This window comes from Phaenicophaeus curvirostris, chromosome 7 (assembly GCF_032191515.1).
Source record: "Phaenicophaeus curvirostris isolate KB17595 chromosome 7, BPBGC_Pcur_1.0, whole genome shotgun sequence".
Taxonomy (NCBI): domain Eukaryota; kingdom Metazoa; phylum Chordata; class Aves; order Cuculiformes; family Cuculidae; genus Phaenicophaeus; species Phaenicophaeus curvirostris.
Genome location: NC_091398.1, coordinates 13,099,889 through 13,117,849, shown reverse-complemented (window position 1 = coordinate 13,117,849; position 17,961 = coordinate 13,099,889). Strand labels below are relative to the sequence as shown.

Below are 17,961 nucleotides of genomic sequence, written 5' to 3'. Positions count from 1 at the left end.
TGGTGTATGGGCAATCCACTCTTCTCCCATGTGTTTTTGTCTATCTATTAAAGTAGAACTTTGGAAACTAGTGCTAGTTATCACAGTAGTGTTTCAATAGAGGCCTCAACTTTCCTTCTGAGATACAGGATTTGCAGGTACTCCTCTGACAGCGCTATGAGGACCATTTTGTTAATGAGGATAATTCTACAACTTTTAAATATTTCTAAAGATTTAGAACTAGCGTTGTTTTGGTTTTCCCCATCTCCTTCTTACCCCTCTGACATTCATTTCCGAGGTCCTCTTACACCTTCAAGTCTACAAGTTTCTCAAAGGATTTCAGTCCCATACAGCTGGCTTGGGAAGTTCTAGGGCAATGGAAAGGGTCTTTCAGGATGAGGACCAGACATGATGTTTCAGCATGTGCTAGATACATATGAGAAGCAAGACAGCAGCTGCTAAAGTAACAGGAGAGGTATAACCGGTTATAGGGCTATTTAGTCCCAGTGAGCATAAGAAGAGCTGGTGCAGACAACATGGTTGCATCTGCCTGCAGTCCCTGGGGCAGGTTCGAACACTGCACTTACTCCTTCCTCAGCCTGCAGTGCTGCATCACACAGCAGTGGAGAGATGACTTCATCAGGATTAAGATCTAAGATACCTCTGTGGCATTCCAAAGCTCCCACTCCACAGTTTTTCTGGTATTGGAAGATTGCATTTTTATATTTAACCAAAAATAGAACCTTCTCTTGTTCCTCACCGAGCATGGTCTGCACAATGGAGCCCTTACCTTATATCTCCCAGTTTGGCATAGCGGGGCAATGAGAACCAGGCTGGGGATAAGGCTGTAGAGGGGTTGGCATGTCCATGTTAAATGACTGCAAAGAAACTCGTATTCTGCATGAATCTACTCAGGAAGATTTCTGTATTTTTTTTTTTTAATGGAAGATTATACAAGGAAAGCCTGACTGAAAAGAAGACATGACTTAAGGCACTCGTGATGTTAACAGCTACTAGAGTGGCACGTGCATAAAGCACTTGGAGTTTTTTTTAAAAAAAAAAAGTCTTTCTGAAGTGCAGTGTAATCTCCTGAAATGCTAGTCTCCCTGAAATCCCTTAATTGAATCTTCTAAAGTCCTGAAGAGATAGTGAGGGGGAGAGAGAGAGAAAAGAGATACAGAGAGATTAAAACAGCTTTTCTAGTTAGTCCAAGAGTGAATGAGTCTCCTTCTATATCTCTTTCTTCATCTATTCAAGGCCTCATTCACTTCCCATGTGCCTCCCACTGACAGTATTGCTGCTCAAGCGCACTATGCATGAATTGCCATAATGTTTTATTTTGTTATAATTGGTTTCTTTAAACCAAGGCTTTAACACCCACTGTCTCATGCTATTACCAAGGGCATTCTGACCTGCCTTCATGTAAATTGTAGCATCCAAAAGACATAAGGTTTTTTTCCCTTTCTTCCCAACAGACAAGTAACATCTGTGTGAATTCACATTATTTCCTAATAGACAAAAATTGAACTTAAATGCAGTGTACATCAAGATAATAAATGGCTCTTGTTAGAGGAAGTTACTGAATAGAGCTCACTGAAGTACTCTATTCTCTCAGCATGACATCTTTCTTTAGGGCAAACACTTTGAATGTTGTTATTATAAGGAGGCGTTATAACAAAGGTGCCTATAGTGTGAATGTAGTTCAGTGGGACTGAGCATACTGTGCTGTTAGAGCTGGTTAGAATGCTGGATGGGATCTTTGTACACTTCTCCTATGTTGCTATTCATTGCACTAGAGCAGAATTATGTGATGGGGATATGGGTTTTGCACAGGCAGGAATGCCAGGCTTTCTATGCGTAGCTGGGGCTTTGGACAGGGGTCAACCTTCAGAAAAAAAAAAACCAAACAGGCTTATACCAGCATCTGCCTCCTACAAACCCACCAATCTGCTAGGCAGGCATCTTCAAACTCAGCCGACATTCCTGAGAGACTGTCTGGAGGGGAGAGGTGACAGGTAGTGGGGGAAGGAAGGGGAAAGAAGAGAGGACTATTTAGACTAGCTCAGCAGCTGGAAGCCATTAGAATTGAGCAGTTTTCCTCCTTGGAGAAATCTTTAAGCACTTAAATTAGCAGCAGGCCTAGGGAAGTGAACAAACTGAAAAACTCCTGGATCCTTGACCTGCCTTCCAGATTCAGGCCATCAGAGTCTCCAATAAGCTGCAGATTTTGGGAGGGGGAAACAGCCTGAGAGGACCTGGAACTTTGCTGTTTGTAAACCTACTCAGCCCCCTTCTCACACATTCTTCAGCCTGCTCTGCTTCCACCCTTTCCCAGCCTTTGACACTGCAGAATAGTTAAGAAAAGTCCTGGTGTGATGTGCCCAGGCAGAAAATTAAGTGGTCTGAAGAAAGAGCGAAGCAGCGATACTGTCTACAGATGTAAAATTGCCCTGAATAAGGGCGGTCTCCTGCAACTTCATGAGCTGCATCTTGTCCATGAGTAATCCAGGAGTGTGCTGCTGGAAGTGAGTCCAGGCTGGTACAGAAGTGAGCCAGAAGGTGGATGAACCCTAGGGCCCAGCTATGCATCCAAGCCAGCCAAAAAGGACAGTGGGACCCCTGTGAAGCCCTCATCTTTCATCCTTTCTATGGGCTCTCAGAGACCACTCTTGCTTCAGCTCTGCTAACATGTGGCTTGTTTCCTGTGATTCCCAGCCACATTAAGATTTTTGGATTAGAGAGTAAGAGGTACAAATGCTTTAAAGGAACCCAGCCTTTCTCCTATACGAAATGCAGAGAGCATCTGTGACATGTTCTTTGAGAAGGACAAAGCATCACAGCAATAATGAAAATCTCAGACACCTTTTTATCTCCAGACCCATTCAGGAACCCTTTAATGCCACCTTTTATTACCAAGGCCAAAGGCATTGTTGGTGCAGTTGTGACTGGATCCATTGTTTCTTCACAAAGCTGTTGCTGCAGAGAACTGCCATTGACTCAGCCAACCACACAGATGCCAAACAACAAGCAAAGATGTTCCGTTACCAAGATCTGTAACTGTTTCATGTTACCAAATGAGAGGTACATATCTCATAAATATTACCACGTGAGGTTTATATAAATCCATAGCTGTGATGTAGTGACCTAATTCTCCAAAACTTCTATGAACCCAGTAGTACAAAGCTCCCCACTTTCTGCTCACAAGTATTAATTCCTCTACTTATGACTGTACCTGCTGTAACTTGGTTGACTTAATTTAATCCAGATAAAGATGATTTTTCCCTAGGGACCCCATATGCTTTGAAATTGGTCAGTACCAGATATCTAGATCGGAACAGTAATCTGTAGCCCCAAGCAATACATCAGGAGGATGGTACCAGACAGTCACCACTTCAGATGAGTATGTCTGGCTGGGGGTGGATTTGGCAAAAGAAAGCCTGCCAAAAAATAATAATAATAAAAAAAAGACTGCTGTCTTAGGACAGGTCTACCTGTACAACATGTAGATAATAATAACAATAATAATAATAATAATGATAATGATAATAATAATAGGAAACAAGACCTTATTGTCTCTTGGATCTTTAAACACAACCAATCCCAACGCAGTTTACAAGCAATTGACAAAGAAATTTTGTCTGGAATATGCCTCTGGGGCAGATCAGATCAAGCAATATGCTGCGTTTTATGGGTCTTTACCATTTGTGACTGAAGCAGCCACCCCAAAGCAATGCCAAGAAAGCCTTTCTGTTCAGCACATTGCTGTAGACTCTATGTTACATTATTTTCTGAAGAGAGAGGGGTTGATTCTCAATTCTCTTGAGCCAGTTTTATGTGGCAGTAATTGCTCTGACTTAAATGAGGTTACTCCCTGCATCTATCAGTATAAAGGCAAGAAAGGCTGAACTGACCACAGAAATAGTTCCCTGAAGTTCAGTAAGAGGTTTTGCTTTTATGCCTTAATTGGCTGTGGATACAGATCTATATGCATACTAAATCTTTGGTCTGAGCAGATATATTAGCAGTATCCAAACAGTGACTCACCGAAGTCAGCTAATTTGAGCTCACCAAGGCAACTGATGAGCAAGTTCTGGGGTTTCAGATCACGGTGAATAATGTGTTGTTGGTGGATGTAAGCCAGGCTGTGCAAAAACTGGAACGTGAAGAGCTAGAAAAAGCCAGCAAAAAAATTAAAATTATTTTGTGTGACTTTGCACTGATACATTAACTCTGAACTTCAGGGGAAGTCCTGGAACAAAGCAGAGACAAATCAAGCAAGCAACCAGAAAAATCCCCAAAACTAGTAGAGGTGGCTAAGGAAGAAAAAACTGTGGTGGGGTATGACTGCCCTGGAGCTTTCTAAGATTTTCAGGATGGAATATTTGGCCATGAGGGCAGTTATAGTGCAGTTCCTAGGTGCATTTTTTGGAAATTTAACTTCTGTTTAGAAATGTGCTGTTCATTGCAAGATCAAATGCAACTTGCCAAAACACAGACCCAGTTTTGAGAACAGCATGTAATCCAGTTTCACTGTTCAAGACAAAGACACACTGCCAACAAAAGTGAAGACTCAAGGAGCTGGAAGTTTTGCCCACCTGAACCAGCTGACCCCAGCAGGAGGTGATCTGTTGTCACAGTACACGTCACCTCTTCCCAGAACCAACTTCTCAACCATCGAGCTGGGAGAAAACACAAGGACCCAGTTTGAATAGATATAGAAAAAAAAGATATGATGAGTGGATGAAGCAAGAAAGAAAACAAAAAAGAAAGCAAGAAAGCAAGCAGGAAAGAAATATCTGACTCCCACCACCATGGCACTGTAAATAAGCCTGGGGTAAAATAAGTTGGGCTGAAACAAAGTATGAAATTGGACAGTGGATAGAAGCAAAACACAGCAGAAGTCATTAGATTTCACAACAGAAAAGACATTTTTCACCAGAAACTTAATCTGAAGAGGAGGAAAAACAGTGACACCCATAGGTCATTTTGTACCAGAAAAGCATCCTTGTAATAGCCTGCCTGCTTGCATCATATTCATTAGGAATCACTCAGAGAAAAAGCAAACATTTGCCAGTAAAAATGAAGGAAGCTAGATGACCCTCCTAAGAAGTAGCAAATAATTTTGCAGTTGTGTTCTTGCTGACAATGAGGATTTTGGGCAGGAAAGCAGAGCAGCTGGCTGATGTTTACTCACAGAAATGCCATTGAGTACATGTTACAGCCATGTATTCTGTGTGCTTTACAAGCTCATCTCGTAGCAGAGTCCGTGAGATCTGTGCCAAAACTACAACGCTGCATCGTGGACATATCTGAGCCTTAAGGATGTTTAAAATCTGAGCCCCCAAGAAACTTCATTAGAATTAGTGTTGCTTAACAACTATCTGGAAAAAGATGTGAACAAGGTGGCAACATTTGAAGATGACAGAAGTATTTAGATTAGGCATGATAAGAAGTGACAGTGAGGAACTTCAGAGGGATCTGAAAAGCCAGATGAATAGGCAGTTTGATAAGGTACAAAGTTATTGTTGACAGCTGTAAGATAAATTAACTGAAGTTACTCAGAAAAAGGACCCAGGCATTCACTGAGAACATCTGCGCTGAAAACTTAAGTCAGTGTACAGCAACAATCCTGAAAGTTAATTAAATGTGAAGATGCAAACAAATGAGAGTAGGAGGCTATTATAACATAAGTCTATAAAGTGAGGGTACACCTTCAGCTGTGCTCTGGTCAGGTCAACCAATCCCAAAAAGCTGTAGCAGAAACAAAAGGGATTTAATTGACTGTAAATATGAAGATAGTTCCAGATATGGAGAGAGTGAGATCTGAGACTCTTTAGTTAGAGAGATGAATAATGTACTCTAATGATAAAAGGACAAATCTGTAGAGAGGATTTGCTTGCCACAAGATGTCATTGTTTGCAAAAGCTGAGTGTCCTCTTGCAGGCTCAGGGAATGCTAAGGGGAACTAACCAAGAAAAGGCTTTGGAGGCTGAGAGGGAGGTTGTTAGATCTTTATCAAAGGCTGCTTTCCTCCAATATGTTTGTCATATATGGAACAAATAAACATTAGTAAGCAATTTACAGTGATCATACATAGTGGAAAACAACACTTCCTGATATTTATCTTCTAAAGAACTTGCTATACCATCACACGAATGAAGTCTGCCAGGATGCTGGCCCCTGTCCTGTGCTATATCTGGGTACTAAACAAAAGAGAAATTGAGGCAAAGCTACTAGTGTAAAGTGCTTTTACCAATGCTGCCTCTTCAGTAAATGGAAAAAATATGCAACCCCTGCAAAGGTATCTCTTTTGCCTTGATGAACGTCTGATCTGATGTAGCACACTAGGGTGCACTTAAGTGCTGGGTCAAATCAGGGACCTGGCTGACCTATTATCTCACCCCAGCAGTTTATGACCTCAAGCTGATAGTTAACAGAATCCATGCTTGTGCCAGAATTAATCATAGAGCTGCAGTGAGGAGACATAACCCCTGTGCTTTCCTTATAATTTGATTGATAACTATCAGCAAAAGAAACAGAAGTAGCAAGTCTCATGCTAAGAACATTTTTTATTGGCAACCTGCCCTCCCCACGAGAGCAACCCACAGCTTGGTCATGGCGAGCCACTGGGGTCAGAGCAAAATCTAACCCCAACTGGGATATGAGCTGATATCATTATTTCCTATCCTTGCTGTGGCTCAAGAACACTACTTCTATTGTGTTGTCAAGGCAGAAATGGAGGTAAATAGCATCTGTCACCCTAGTGGAAACAAGACGTGGAATCATTTTTGCATACAGCTGTTGCATATATAGAAAGAAAAGAGTAAGGTTGTGTGGCTGGAAAGCAGGAGATCAAGAAGAAATATCAATCATTGCACTAAAGGATTACAACTTGTTTCTTTGTAGATGTCTCATAATGTGGTAAATTCATTATGCAGCCACTTCCCAGTTCTTCCCAGTAAGCTAGAAAAACTTGTAAAAAGCTTCTCCACAGGAAGCTAGAAAAAACTCACCATGTACTCAAAGACAAATGTTAGTGTCCCCTTGGTCTGGATAATGTCACGAAGCAGCACAATGCTTGCATGTTTCAAACACTTGAGAACACAAGCTAGGGAAACACAAAAGGAAGATCAACTTAACTGCTGCTGCTGGAACTGAAAGGAGACAGTGCACACAGCAAGGCAGTGAAAATAAAAATTTGGGGAGAAATAGTCCAAACTTGGCAGTTCCCTAAGAACGAGGAGCTACTGAGTTTGGAGGAAGATGGAACGATTCCTTAGAGAAGAAAGCATCAGCGCTCTGAGCTTTGGCAGGAACTTGTCTGTCTCTCAGAGGCGGGATCTTGCCTCTGTCAGAAACAGCATTTCACAGTTCCCAGTTGCCACCTTCTCAGCTGAGAAACAATAATTTCTTCAAGGCAAGGGAGGGCAGCTCCCAGGCCCAGAATGCAGCAGCCGGTCACTGAGCTTCCCATCCTTCTTCCATCCACCTCCTGGCACGTGCTTGCCCTTAGGAGGTTTGTGGGGGAAGCTGAGTTTCTCCCAGCTTCCAGCTTCACAATGTCAGGGTGTAAAATTCTGCCAAAAGAAATCACTGTAGATGCTAAGCTTATTTCTGAATTTAGCTCTGTGCTTGTGCCTTGGAGAATGCATATTGGTTACTCTCTCCTGTTTAAAATTCAAAGAACAGAGGTGATGAATTTACTGAGTGAACAGCAACTTGTTTGTATTTATACAACTTTGGCACACTTCTTCTGTTGGCCTAACCATCTAGAAGCATCATTGCAACTGTGGGGCCCTGGTCCTTAGGTGTTCACCTGCTTTCAACAAGCCTCAGCACATCTAGGGTGTGGTGATGGATGGGACGGCACGTGAAGGGTCTCTGCCTCCATATAGACCAACCACAGAGCACTAACCGCTGCTAAGGGAGGAGCAGCAGCCTTCTGAGCCTTTCAGCTTTCTGTTAGGTTCCTCAAGATAGAGCAGGTTGCAGCTGATGCACTCATGAAGTCAGCAGAAAGCCTCAAAGATAGTCTTTATGGAGGAAGAGCACACATCATTTGCTACCACAGGTTCAAGAAAATTTTTGCTGTAGTTCTATACAGAGGAAGGATGCAGAGAAGTGGTGAAGCTGGGATCGCTTCGCATGTAGATCCCCGGCACTATTGAGGAATTCGAACCACCTGTTATACTGAAACTGTGCACAGACAGAAAGCCCAGGGGTCAACCAAAATAATAATCCCTCACTCCTGATTTTAGTTCAGCTTCTGATACAGCAGAATAGCCTCAGAGCTGCCCCAGGCTCATTTGCCCGCTGATTAAAACCAAGTTAGTTTACTGTCAGACCACACAGCGCTACAAATTTAGTCCAGAAAAGGCATGGGCATACAATCTCATTTCTGCTGAATTAGCCAAAGCACACAATACAGAGCTTGGGCTGCTCATGGGAGGCCAAATGAGTTTTGGTCTTGGATAAAAGCCGCTTTTTGTTTTTCAAACAGTCTGCAAAAGACATTTGAAGAGTTTCATGCTGGCAAAGCATGAATTTATACTGGATTAGCACTTTGCCTTTTGTGACCATAACAATTTCACCTGGTTCTAAAAGTGCTACAGCCAGATGTACTGTATTACACAGCTGTGGCCTGAGCATATGTCAATACTGAGTTTGCTGAGCACTAAGAGATGTCTGAGTTGGCGTAACTGCTGGAAACAGCAGAGTTTATAAATAGTTCTTGCACAGATCTTGGTGCAGCTGCAGCTGAATTGCCTCTGGTACTGGTCCATTTAGCTGCCACCAGTATGTTTTCAGTGCATGGCTGTATGGACCTTAACCACGTTCCATATTGCCCCTAATTGCCTATGAATCCAGTAAAAATACCCTGGCTAGTTCCCACCTGCTATGGAATGGGGCTGCTAACCTGGCTCTCTGATACCTTAAAAATCCCATGTTATCAGAGCTGTTACTCCAGAGAAGCAGTCCAGAGGGCACACAGTAATATGGAGATTCAGTCCCCGTGCTCAATCAGGCCTCTGGGAACTGCTCCTCACTTGGTTGCTTCTACAACCCCCTGCTGGGTTGTCAGGTGCAACAGCCAGAACTGAGCTTTAAGCGCATTCTGGCTCTGTAGGGCTTCCTGGGGTGAAGCAGCTCTTTGTCAGGGGAGTGCCAGTCCTCCAGGGTAGCAGAGAATGCACCATGTTAATAAATCTTATGCTTTGTTTGCACTACTGACTTACGTTGTAAATTTGAGGTATCAGATGCTGCAAAGCTCAGCAGCACACAAAAGATTTATTTCAAGTGGACCCTTCATAGGATCACCCTTGTCTTCTCCCATAATGAATGAAATTAAGATCTCAGCCTGTCCAGTAAAGCATATTCAAGGGGTGCTGATCTTTAGAGCATCGTTAGTGCTATGTTGATAAAGCTTATATGGGTTATTGTACCAGTGGGCTGCAAGTGTAAATGCAGAGCAAAAGCACCACAGCGAATTAGTGTATAGGAAACTGTAATACATGCTATTCAGTAAATAGGCTTATTGAGGTACCTCACTGCTTTCACCCAGAATTGGACTTTGTAAACTTTCCTATCTTAATTACACTGTTAGAAACCAGGTCTGCTGACCTCTCTTATTATTCTGAGTTGACCAGTATGAGAGTCCTGTGCTGGGGCTGCTCTGTGAAAGTTGGCACATCTGGTCCCTGACAAAATCAACCCTAGTTTTGAACTGCAGTGAGAAATAAGAAACAAAATATTTGTGACCTCTTACACTGATAGCTCTCACTAACACCAGACAACAGCTGGCACAAAAGTTGCATATTTCTATGTTAGGAAGAAATCAGATTATGATCCTCTTGGGGTTTTACAGCAGACAAAAACAGAAGACTTCATCAACCAGGCAGTTTGTGAGCTTGGTCTGTAGGGACATGCAAATACATTCAGCCAAAACCAAGCACTTAAACAAAAGCATTTCTTTCTCAAAGAAATTGAGATAGCTGCAGACATTTTGCCCAGTGCTCTACAAAGTCAACTGACAAAGTATGTCTCACTGAGCTGAAATAACAGATGTTATTAAACACCAGTTTTATCCAAAGTGCTTCTCTTCAGGCTGGGATGTGTGATGGTCCAGGTATCAGCTGCCATCACACAGGAAAGTGGCACTGTTTGTGATAACAGCAAGCGGCAAAGGACACTTCCAGTCCACAATTGTCCAGTGCAACAGTGGTAAAAACTGCTGCGCAGTCTTGTAATAGTTTAACCCCAGCCAGTAACTGAGTCCCACACAGCCACTTGCTGACTCCCCCCGAGGTGGGATGGAGTAGAGAATCAGAAGAGTGGAAATGAAGAAAACTCGTGGGTTGAAAGAAAGAAAATTGAACAGTTAAAGCAAAAGCTGTGCACACAAGCAAAGCGGAACAAGGAATTCATTCACTACTTCCCACCAGAAGGCAAGTGTTCAGCCACCTCCAGGAAGGCAGGGCTCTACCACAAGTAACAGTTACTTGGGAAGACAAATACCATCACTCCGAACATCCCCACCTTCCTTCTCCTTCCCCAAGCTTTACACGCTGAGCATACATCCTATGGTATTGGATGTCCCTTGGGTCAGTTGGGGTCAGCTCTCCTGGCTCTGTTCCCTCCCAGCTTCCTGTGCACCCACAGCCCACTCGCTGGTGGAGTGAAGAAAACAGAAAAAGGGTTGGCTCTGTGAAAGCACTTCTCAGTAATAATGAAAACATCCCTCTATTACCAACACTGTTTCTAGTGCAAATCCAGAACGTAGCCCCACACCAGCTACTATGAAAAAAATTAACTCTGTCTCAGCCAAAACCAGTACACAGTCCTAGCATATAGAAATGGGAGTAAGAAAGCAATTACAGAGCTGGAAGAAGGCTGGAAGGAGGTGTAAGAGGGCCCCTACACTGCTAGAAAGGACATGTTCTTGCTGCAGCCAGCACTTTCCTTATCACGTGCTCAGATATATCTGCCACCAAGGTGCTCACCAGCCAGCTGTTTCACCCTTTGTCCTTCATTCCAAGAAAAAACCTTGCTCCCCTCCTTGGTGCAGCCAGAGAATCACTTGGCACGTTGCTGCAGAGCAAATTGTCTGTGTGGAGCCTCTGTGGCTGTAGCGGTGGAGTTCCCTAAAAAATGGGCATGGAGCTTTGTGAATATCCCAGTTAAAGACAAAGGTGGACTTTTAGTTCACCTTTATCTTCCTGTAAGTATTCAGAAATGCCCAGCTTCAAGCTCATTCTTACGGATTCCCATAATGAGTGTTTTCAGCAGGCACAGGGAAGGCAATAAGGTGATGATTGCTCACCTGCTGATCCCCTTGTACGCAGTTGCACAGGATCCTTCAGAGAGCTCCTCTAGATGCACATAGGATGTGACAGCTCCAAATGGGATGCCTTGTCTCTGATTCACAAAGGAATTGGTATGTGTTTTCAGAAGCTGAGTAGAACAAGAAGCTACTAGCATGTCATTCAGTAATTAAATACTGATTCACAGCTGGAATAATCATAGGATGAAATATCTCTTGTTTGGTGCTATGGATGCTGCACACTCACCTATCTGAATCTCTCCACAATGTTCAGCTCCTGGAAGGGACCAGTGTAACTCCAAGGCCTCTGCATCCTGTACCTCCAGTTTTGAAGGGTGTGGAGCAATGGGGACTGCAGTGAGAATAGAGGAAGGGGTTACATCTGGTTACATCTGACAGATGGAAAACCACTATTTTACTGATGTGATTCTTTCCTTTCTCCTTGAGTGCAATGGTTTTGAACGCTTCACATCACTTTCATCTCCCTCCCCACCAGTCATGGATCTCCAGTGCTGTTTGTCAGCTCCATCTGTGAGGGGAGTAACTGTCTGCATGCTCCTGTCTTGGTAAATGGTGGTGCCCACTCTGAGATCGCACAAAAATAAAACCGCCTTAACTGCAGAAGACACTTTACCACCATCATTCCAAATGCATATTACTCTCTCTTAACCTTGACTTATTCATCTCCAGACAGCAATCTGTTAGGGCAGGGAATGAAACACAAATGCAGGACTGACATTTCAGGAAGTTTAAATTCATTGTTTTTTCTCCATAACCCCACCCCCCACCCCCCACCCCCTTCCTCAATGCTGTAAAATTTATGCGGCCTGTTAATTTGGCCCATACAGCATAACAGTGCCATAAATCATTAAAATAGTAGTAATGAATGGCAGACATTCTGCAAGCTCCTCCTGAGCAGCTACACTGGTGGGGCACCTGCATTGCCATTTGACTGAAATACAACAGGATTTGTAATCTGTGGCATGCTGCCTCCTCCAGAACTGTAGGCTGTTGGCTCCCTCCCTGTTTTACAATCCCTCATTGGCACAGAGCTTGCTGGAGTGCAATCGTCTCCCTGTTCATCACATCAAAGGAATTTATTATCATCTAAGGCACGGAGTCATCTTTCAGTAGCTTCACAAGCCTGAAACAGCAAAGTTTGTTGTTTTCTGGTGAGAAGCAAATATGGATGTTTTGCACTACCACCACAAGTGGAAGAACCCAAGCTTAACCTGTCTCAGTGTGGAAGTACCGTGCTGTGATATTAAATACCTCCGCTGCTGAGGCTGCTTCTGTGCTGAAGACCTTGGATATGTTGGGAGGCTTTCTCTCCGAACAGCAGCTGCAGCATCCTGGTCTGACAGCGCTTACATACAGCATATCTCCCATGCTGTTGTCCTGATGCAATAAAAATGTATCTCTTTTTTCCTCCTTTGCTCCTCCTCATCCCTCTGTCTATCCCAACAGTGCACATGACTCACATGAGGTCTCTGCCTCAAGCAGCCTTGTGACTTCTGCAGCTTTTCCTTGAAAGTCCAACATGCAGTGGTCCAAATTCACCCCTGGAGCAGCTCCATCGATTTCAGCTCGTTTGGCATGTGCCCTCTACAAACAGTGAAGGTTTTTTTCATGATTAAAGATGGAGAATTCGGCAATATATCCAAACTTTCTGCTCATACAAAGTTCTTTCAGTTAAGCAACTCACAGTGCAATATGTTAGGGAGTTGGGTGACAGGTTTCTTACAGGAATAGACCTGGACTCCCCTCCGTGTCTGTAGCAGTTACTGTTCTATATGCTACTAGGCTTTATGGTTGGACTCGATGATCCTGTGGGTCTTTTCCAACCGAGTGATTCTGTGATTCTGTGATTCTGCTTTAAGGTGAGCCATTTGAACAGCATATCTGAGTTGTGCCTGCTGCAGAAGCTGCACGTTGATTGTCCTCGCTTTGGTAATTACGTTCTTGGCCATGATGTGGTGGCAATGTCAGCGTGGGGAGCCGTCTGTTCCTGTGGGATCACTTGTCTAAGAGATACTGATGAGTTGTAACTAATAGACAATAGTCTTGTCCGCAGGCCAAAACACCCAGAGCAAACTGATGAATCCAGCCCAAAACAGAATTCATCAATCATATCCTGAATGGGCAACACACAGTGGACTTAGGCTGGATGTGGACTGATAGAAGTCCCCTTCTTTTAGTCCTCGGTGAGTGGAGCTGACTGTGCAGCTTCCTAGGACAAACACCCAGCCGCTCTAGTGTAAGGGTGAAAGGGAAGAGAAAAACCCCGGCAAGGGGTGAGGGAGCAAGCATTGTACTGTGGAATTATTGTGCTGACTCCTGAGGTCCTTCAGTTTTCATTTGAATGTATGATGTGAAATCTTGCCTTGCTTCATTGTTCCACTGTCTCAGAATAACACTCCTTCCTTGAGCAAAAGGATTTTTTTTAAGCAAAAGTGTCCTCAGAAGGCAGGAACAATTTCTGTGTCTCATTGCAAACAAACTACCCAGCCTCTGCATGGCAGGAAGGAACTGACATACCTGGAAGGTCTGGTTTCTTTCACATTATTTTCTTTTGCAGTCCCCTGTAAGCCATAATTTGCTAAATATCTATCATCACAGACTTCAGTCTTATATTTATTTTCCATGTATTCTTTGAGCTATCAGAATACAGCAGTAGTTTAGATATGCTGTCCGAGCATGAGAAAGGTTGTCTAGATGCAACATACTCAGTAATTAACTGGTGATGCAAGCACTATTTTCACATCTGTACAAACTTTCTTATTCTGGAAAATATTTTTATTGTTATGACCATATTTATACAAGTGGGCTTTAAAAATTTATTTAAGCATAAGTAATACTTGCATTCTAAAGCAATGGAAAGATAAATGCACAAAAAGTAAACCCAATAAAATAATACATATCATTTCATATTGGGATATTATTTTTCATCTTAGGTATATTTTGTGTCAGGGAGTAGAGGGGAATTAATCTGTTGCAAAGAAAAGTTATACAACTTTTGGAACTTACAAGAGCTAGTAAAAGAAGAAAGCAAGGTAGTAACTGGTGGTTCTGGGTAGTGGAAAAAACAATGGGGTATTCATTCCAGTTGGCAGAGGAAATGCTTTAAGAGAAGTAGCGACCTTCCAGTACCTGAAAGAGCTACGAGAAAGCTGGGGAGGGACTGTTCTCAAAGCTTGGAGTGATAGGATGGGGGTCAATGGGTATAAACTGGAGAGGGGCAGATTTAGACTAGACATAAGGAGGAATTTCTTCACACTGAGCATGACAAGGCACTGGCCCAGGTTGCCCAGGGAAGCTGTGGCTGCCCCATCCCTGGAGGCGTTCGAGGCCAGGCTGGATGGGGCTTTGAGCAGCCTGGTCTGGTGGGAGGTGTCCCTGCCCATGGCAGGAGGGTTTGAACAGGATGATCTTTAAGGTCCCTTCCAACCCAAACTATTCTATGATTCTATGATTCTAAGCACCAGGGGACGTTTAGATTGGATATTAGCAAAAATTTTTTTACTGAAATAGAGGTGAAGCATCAAAACAAGTTGTGCAGGGAAGCGGTAGAGTCTCCTTCCCTGGAGGTGTTCAAAAAGTGTGTAGACATGGCTCTTAAGGACATGGTTTAGCAGGCACAGTGATGTTGGGCTGGCAGTTGGACTGGATGATCTTAGAGGTCTTTTCCAGTCTCAACAATTCTATGATCCTATGACACGCAGCTCTAGCTAGGTCTATTTTAAACATACTTTGTAAAATTTATGCATGTATAGAAGCAAACATAAAACACGTGCGCAACTTGTACATACACCTGCACGCACCCGTGTACCTAATGATGCAGAGGAGCCTCAGCTTGTACTGGAGAACTGAGGGACAGGCTCGCTCCCACTGCAGCCAAGAGCTGGGAGGGTCCCTGGAGCAGGTGAGGGCAGCCGGATACGCCCCTGGTTATCGACCAGGCTCCTGCACAGCTCATAGCTTCATTCTGCATTTGTACCTCTAATGGTTTAAGATACACCTCAGCTGCACTTTTACTTTATTACCACTGGTGTATTTTATCACTGGTGTATTTATTTTGTATTGTATTTGTACTTATATTGTATTTGTATTGTATTTTTTTTTACCTCTGGTGTATCACCACCTCTGATGTATTTTTACATTATTATTAAAAAATACCTATATTAGTACATTAAATTATTTTATTTAACTACTAATTCATTTAATCTATTTTATTAATTTTTAATTTTTATTATTTATATTTATTATTACCTTATCTATTAATATTGCTTACTTTTAGTCTGTATTTTCATTATATTTATTAACATAAATTATTTTTAATTTAATTAATTAAATAGTATTAATTAAACAAACCCAATAAATTATATTAATTAAATAAACCCAATAAATAGAATTAATTAATGAAATTGACGAATAAATAGTATTAATTAATGAAATTTATCCAATAAATAGTATTAATTAGTGAAATTTATCCAATAAATAGTATTAATTAATTAAACTATAGGATTAGAGTCGATTAAAATAAGGTAAATTAAATTAAAACCTCATGTATTATTAAAAAAATACACTCCGGGTGCCTTCCCTGCGCTGCTGGCGCCAGCCCCGTTACGGTGGCTCGTCTCGGCAGCGCCGCCCCGGGGCTCTGCGCTCCCGGTGGGGACCGGGGCGGTTCGGGAGAAGCGGGACCTTCGTCTGGACGGCGCGACGCGGCCTGTTTTGTCCCGCGGGGGCCCCCGTCGGCGGGCGCGCCGGGCCCCGCCCCTCCCCCCGCCCCGCCCTTCGCGTGAATCAGCTGCGCGGCGGCCGCGCTCCTCCCGCCTTCGGTCACCGGCGCGGCCCCCCCCGTCCCCGCCTTCCCCCCCTCCAGCCCGCCGGGCCCGAGCCGCTCAGCGACAGGTGGGGAAGCGCGGGGTGCGGGGGACGAGAGGCCCGTCCGCGAGGGGAGCCGAGGGTGGGTTTCGGCAGGTGCCTCAGGGCTCCTCCCTCACGCCGGGGACGGACCGCCGGGGCTTCGAGCGGGGCGCCCCGGGGCTCCTTACGGTTCCATTCCACGGTCCTTTCCCTCCGCGTGCCCGGGGTGCGCTGCAGGGAGCGCAGGTTCAACTCGTGGAGTTGTAGAGTCATAGAATGGTTTGGGCTGGAAGGGACATTAAAGATCATGAAGCTGGTGAGGGGGCTGGAGAAGAAGTCTTACGAGGAGCGGCTGAGAGAGCTGGGGTTGTTTAGCCTGGAGAAGAGGAGGCTGAGAGGAGACCTCATTGCTCTCTATAACTACCTGAAAGGAGGTTGTGGAGAGGAGGGTGCTGGCCTCTTCTCCCAAGTGACAGGGGACAGGACAAGAGGGAATGGCCTCAACCTCTGCCAGGGGAGGTTTAGGCTGGACATCAGAAAAAGATTTTCACAGCAAGGGTCATTGGGCACTGGCACAGGCTGCCCAGGGAGGTGTTTAAAGGATGGGTGGATGAGGTGCTGAGGGACGTGGTTGGACTCGATGATCCGGTGGGTCCTTTCCAATCTGGTGACTCTATGATTATATGATCATTAGGACAGCGTCCCTGTGCTTGAAGGGGCTACAAGAAAGCTGGGGAGGGACTGTTAATAAAGGCTTGGAGTGATAGGACTAGGAGTAATGAATATGAATTGGAGAGGGGCAAATTTAGACTAGACATAAGGAGGAATTTCTTCACGCTGAGGGCGGTGAGGCACTGGCCCAGGTTGCCCAGGGAAGCTGTCGTTGCCCCATCCCTGGAGGTGTTCAAAGCCAGGTTGGATGGGGCTTTGAGCAGCCTGATCTGGTGGGAGGTGTCCCTGCCCACGGCATGGAGGTTGGAACAGGATGATCTTTAAGGTCCCTTCCAACCCAAACTATTCTATGATCAGAGTTAACTGTTCTTAGAAACAGACACACCTGAACGTGGTAAGTTATGAACATGTAATTTCAAAAGAAGAAGAGAAGGAAAAGTTATTACTCAATTTTTTATTCTCTTATGAGTATGGTAAACTTTAAATTATTAATTATGTGCTATAGCAGATAGTCTTCTTCTGTATTCTTTTAGCTGCCACTAGGCAATTTCTTCATCCCCCCCCCCCCCCCCATCTCTTTCACAGTTATATCTTGTTTGCTACCATCACTTATTCACTGAGAGCTGCCCTTAAAACCTTTGAGCCCTCAACTGAAGAGATCACTGCTGTCTTCTAGCAGCAAGTTGTTTTGCTTTGCTCTGAGCAGGTCTCGATTGCACAATGTTGAAAACAGTGGTTATTCCTAGTCAGAGCTGACCAAAACACAAGTATTTCTTAATCTGGTAACATGTTGTGTGAACCACATTTAACAGTATTAACTGTTATATATTTAGACAAAATTAATGTTGACAATTCTGTTTTGAATTGGGAAGCTCCAAGGTAACCTTCAGAACCTAAGTAGATAACTTTGTTGTACAAACTTGCAGTCCTGGTAGCGTAAATTATTTCTAATTATGATGCAACAGGTTTATTAATAATGTGCCTGTAAATGTGTAATAAACTTGTCTGAAAGTTGTAGAAGTATTTGTTTACTAACTAGTGGGTAAATAAGAATGTGAGGCTGATGGGAGTTCTAGTATTTCTGAAAGCTGGGGTCATACCAGTTCTTCCTGTTTAGCACT

General features: G+C 43.7%; 2 protein-coding genes across 2 annotated transcripts in view; one reads left to right on the top strand and one right to left on the bottom strand.

Moving 5' to 3' along the window:
- The window catches only part of CDK15 (cyclin dependent kinase 15), a 37,741-nt gene extending 25,888 nt beyond the window's left edge, over positions 1–11,853 (bottom strand). The window contains 8 exon segments of the mRNA XM_069860478.1: positions 3,297–3,416; positions 4,020–4,147; positions 6,120–6,182; positions 6,993–7,121; positions 8,478–8,529; positions 11,300–11,399; positions 11,549–11,651; positions 11,770–11,853. Coding sequence (XP_069716579.1) covers positions 3,297–3,416; positions 4,020–4,147; positions 6,120–6,182; positions 6,993–7,121; positions 8,478–8,529; positions 11,300–11,399; positions 11,549–11,651; positions 11,770–11,853 — 779 coding nt within the window.
- Positions 11,854–16,167: 4,314 nt separating this feature from the next.
- ALS2 (alsin Rho guanine nucleotide exchange factor ALS2) overlaps positions 16,168–17,961 on the top strand; it is a 42,990-nt gene continuing 41,196 nt past the window's right edge. Inside the window, exon 1 of the mRNA XM_069860815.1 lies at positions 16,168–16,213. The gene's annotated coding sequence lies outside the window, so the exon portion shown is untranslated. The remainder of the gene's footprint in view (positions 16,214–17,961) is intronic.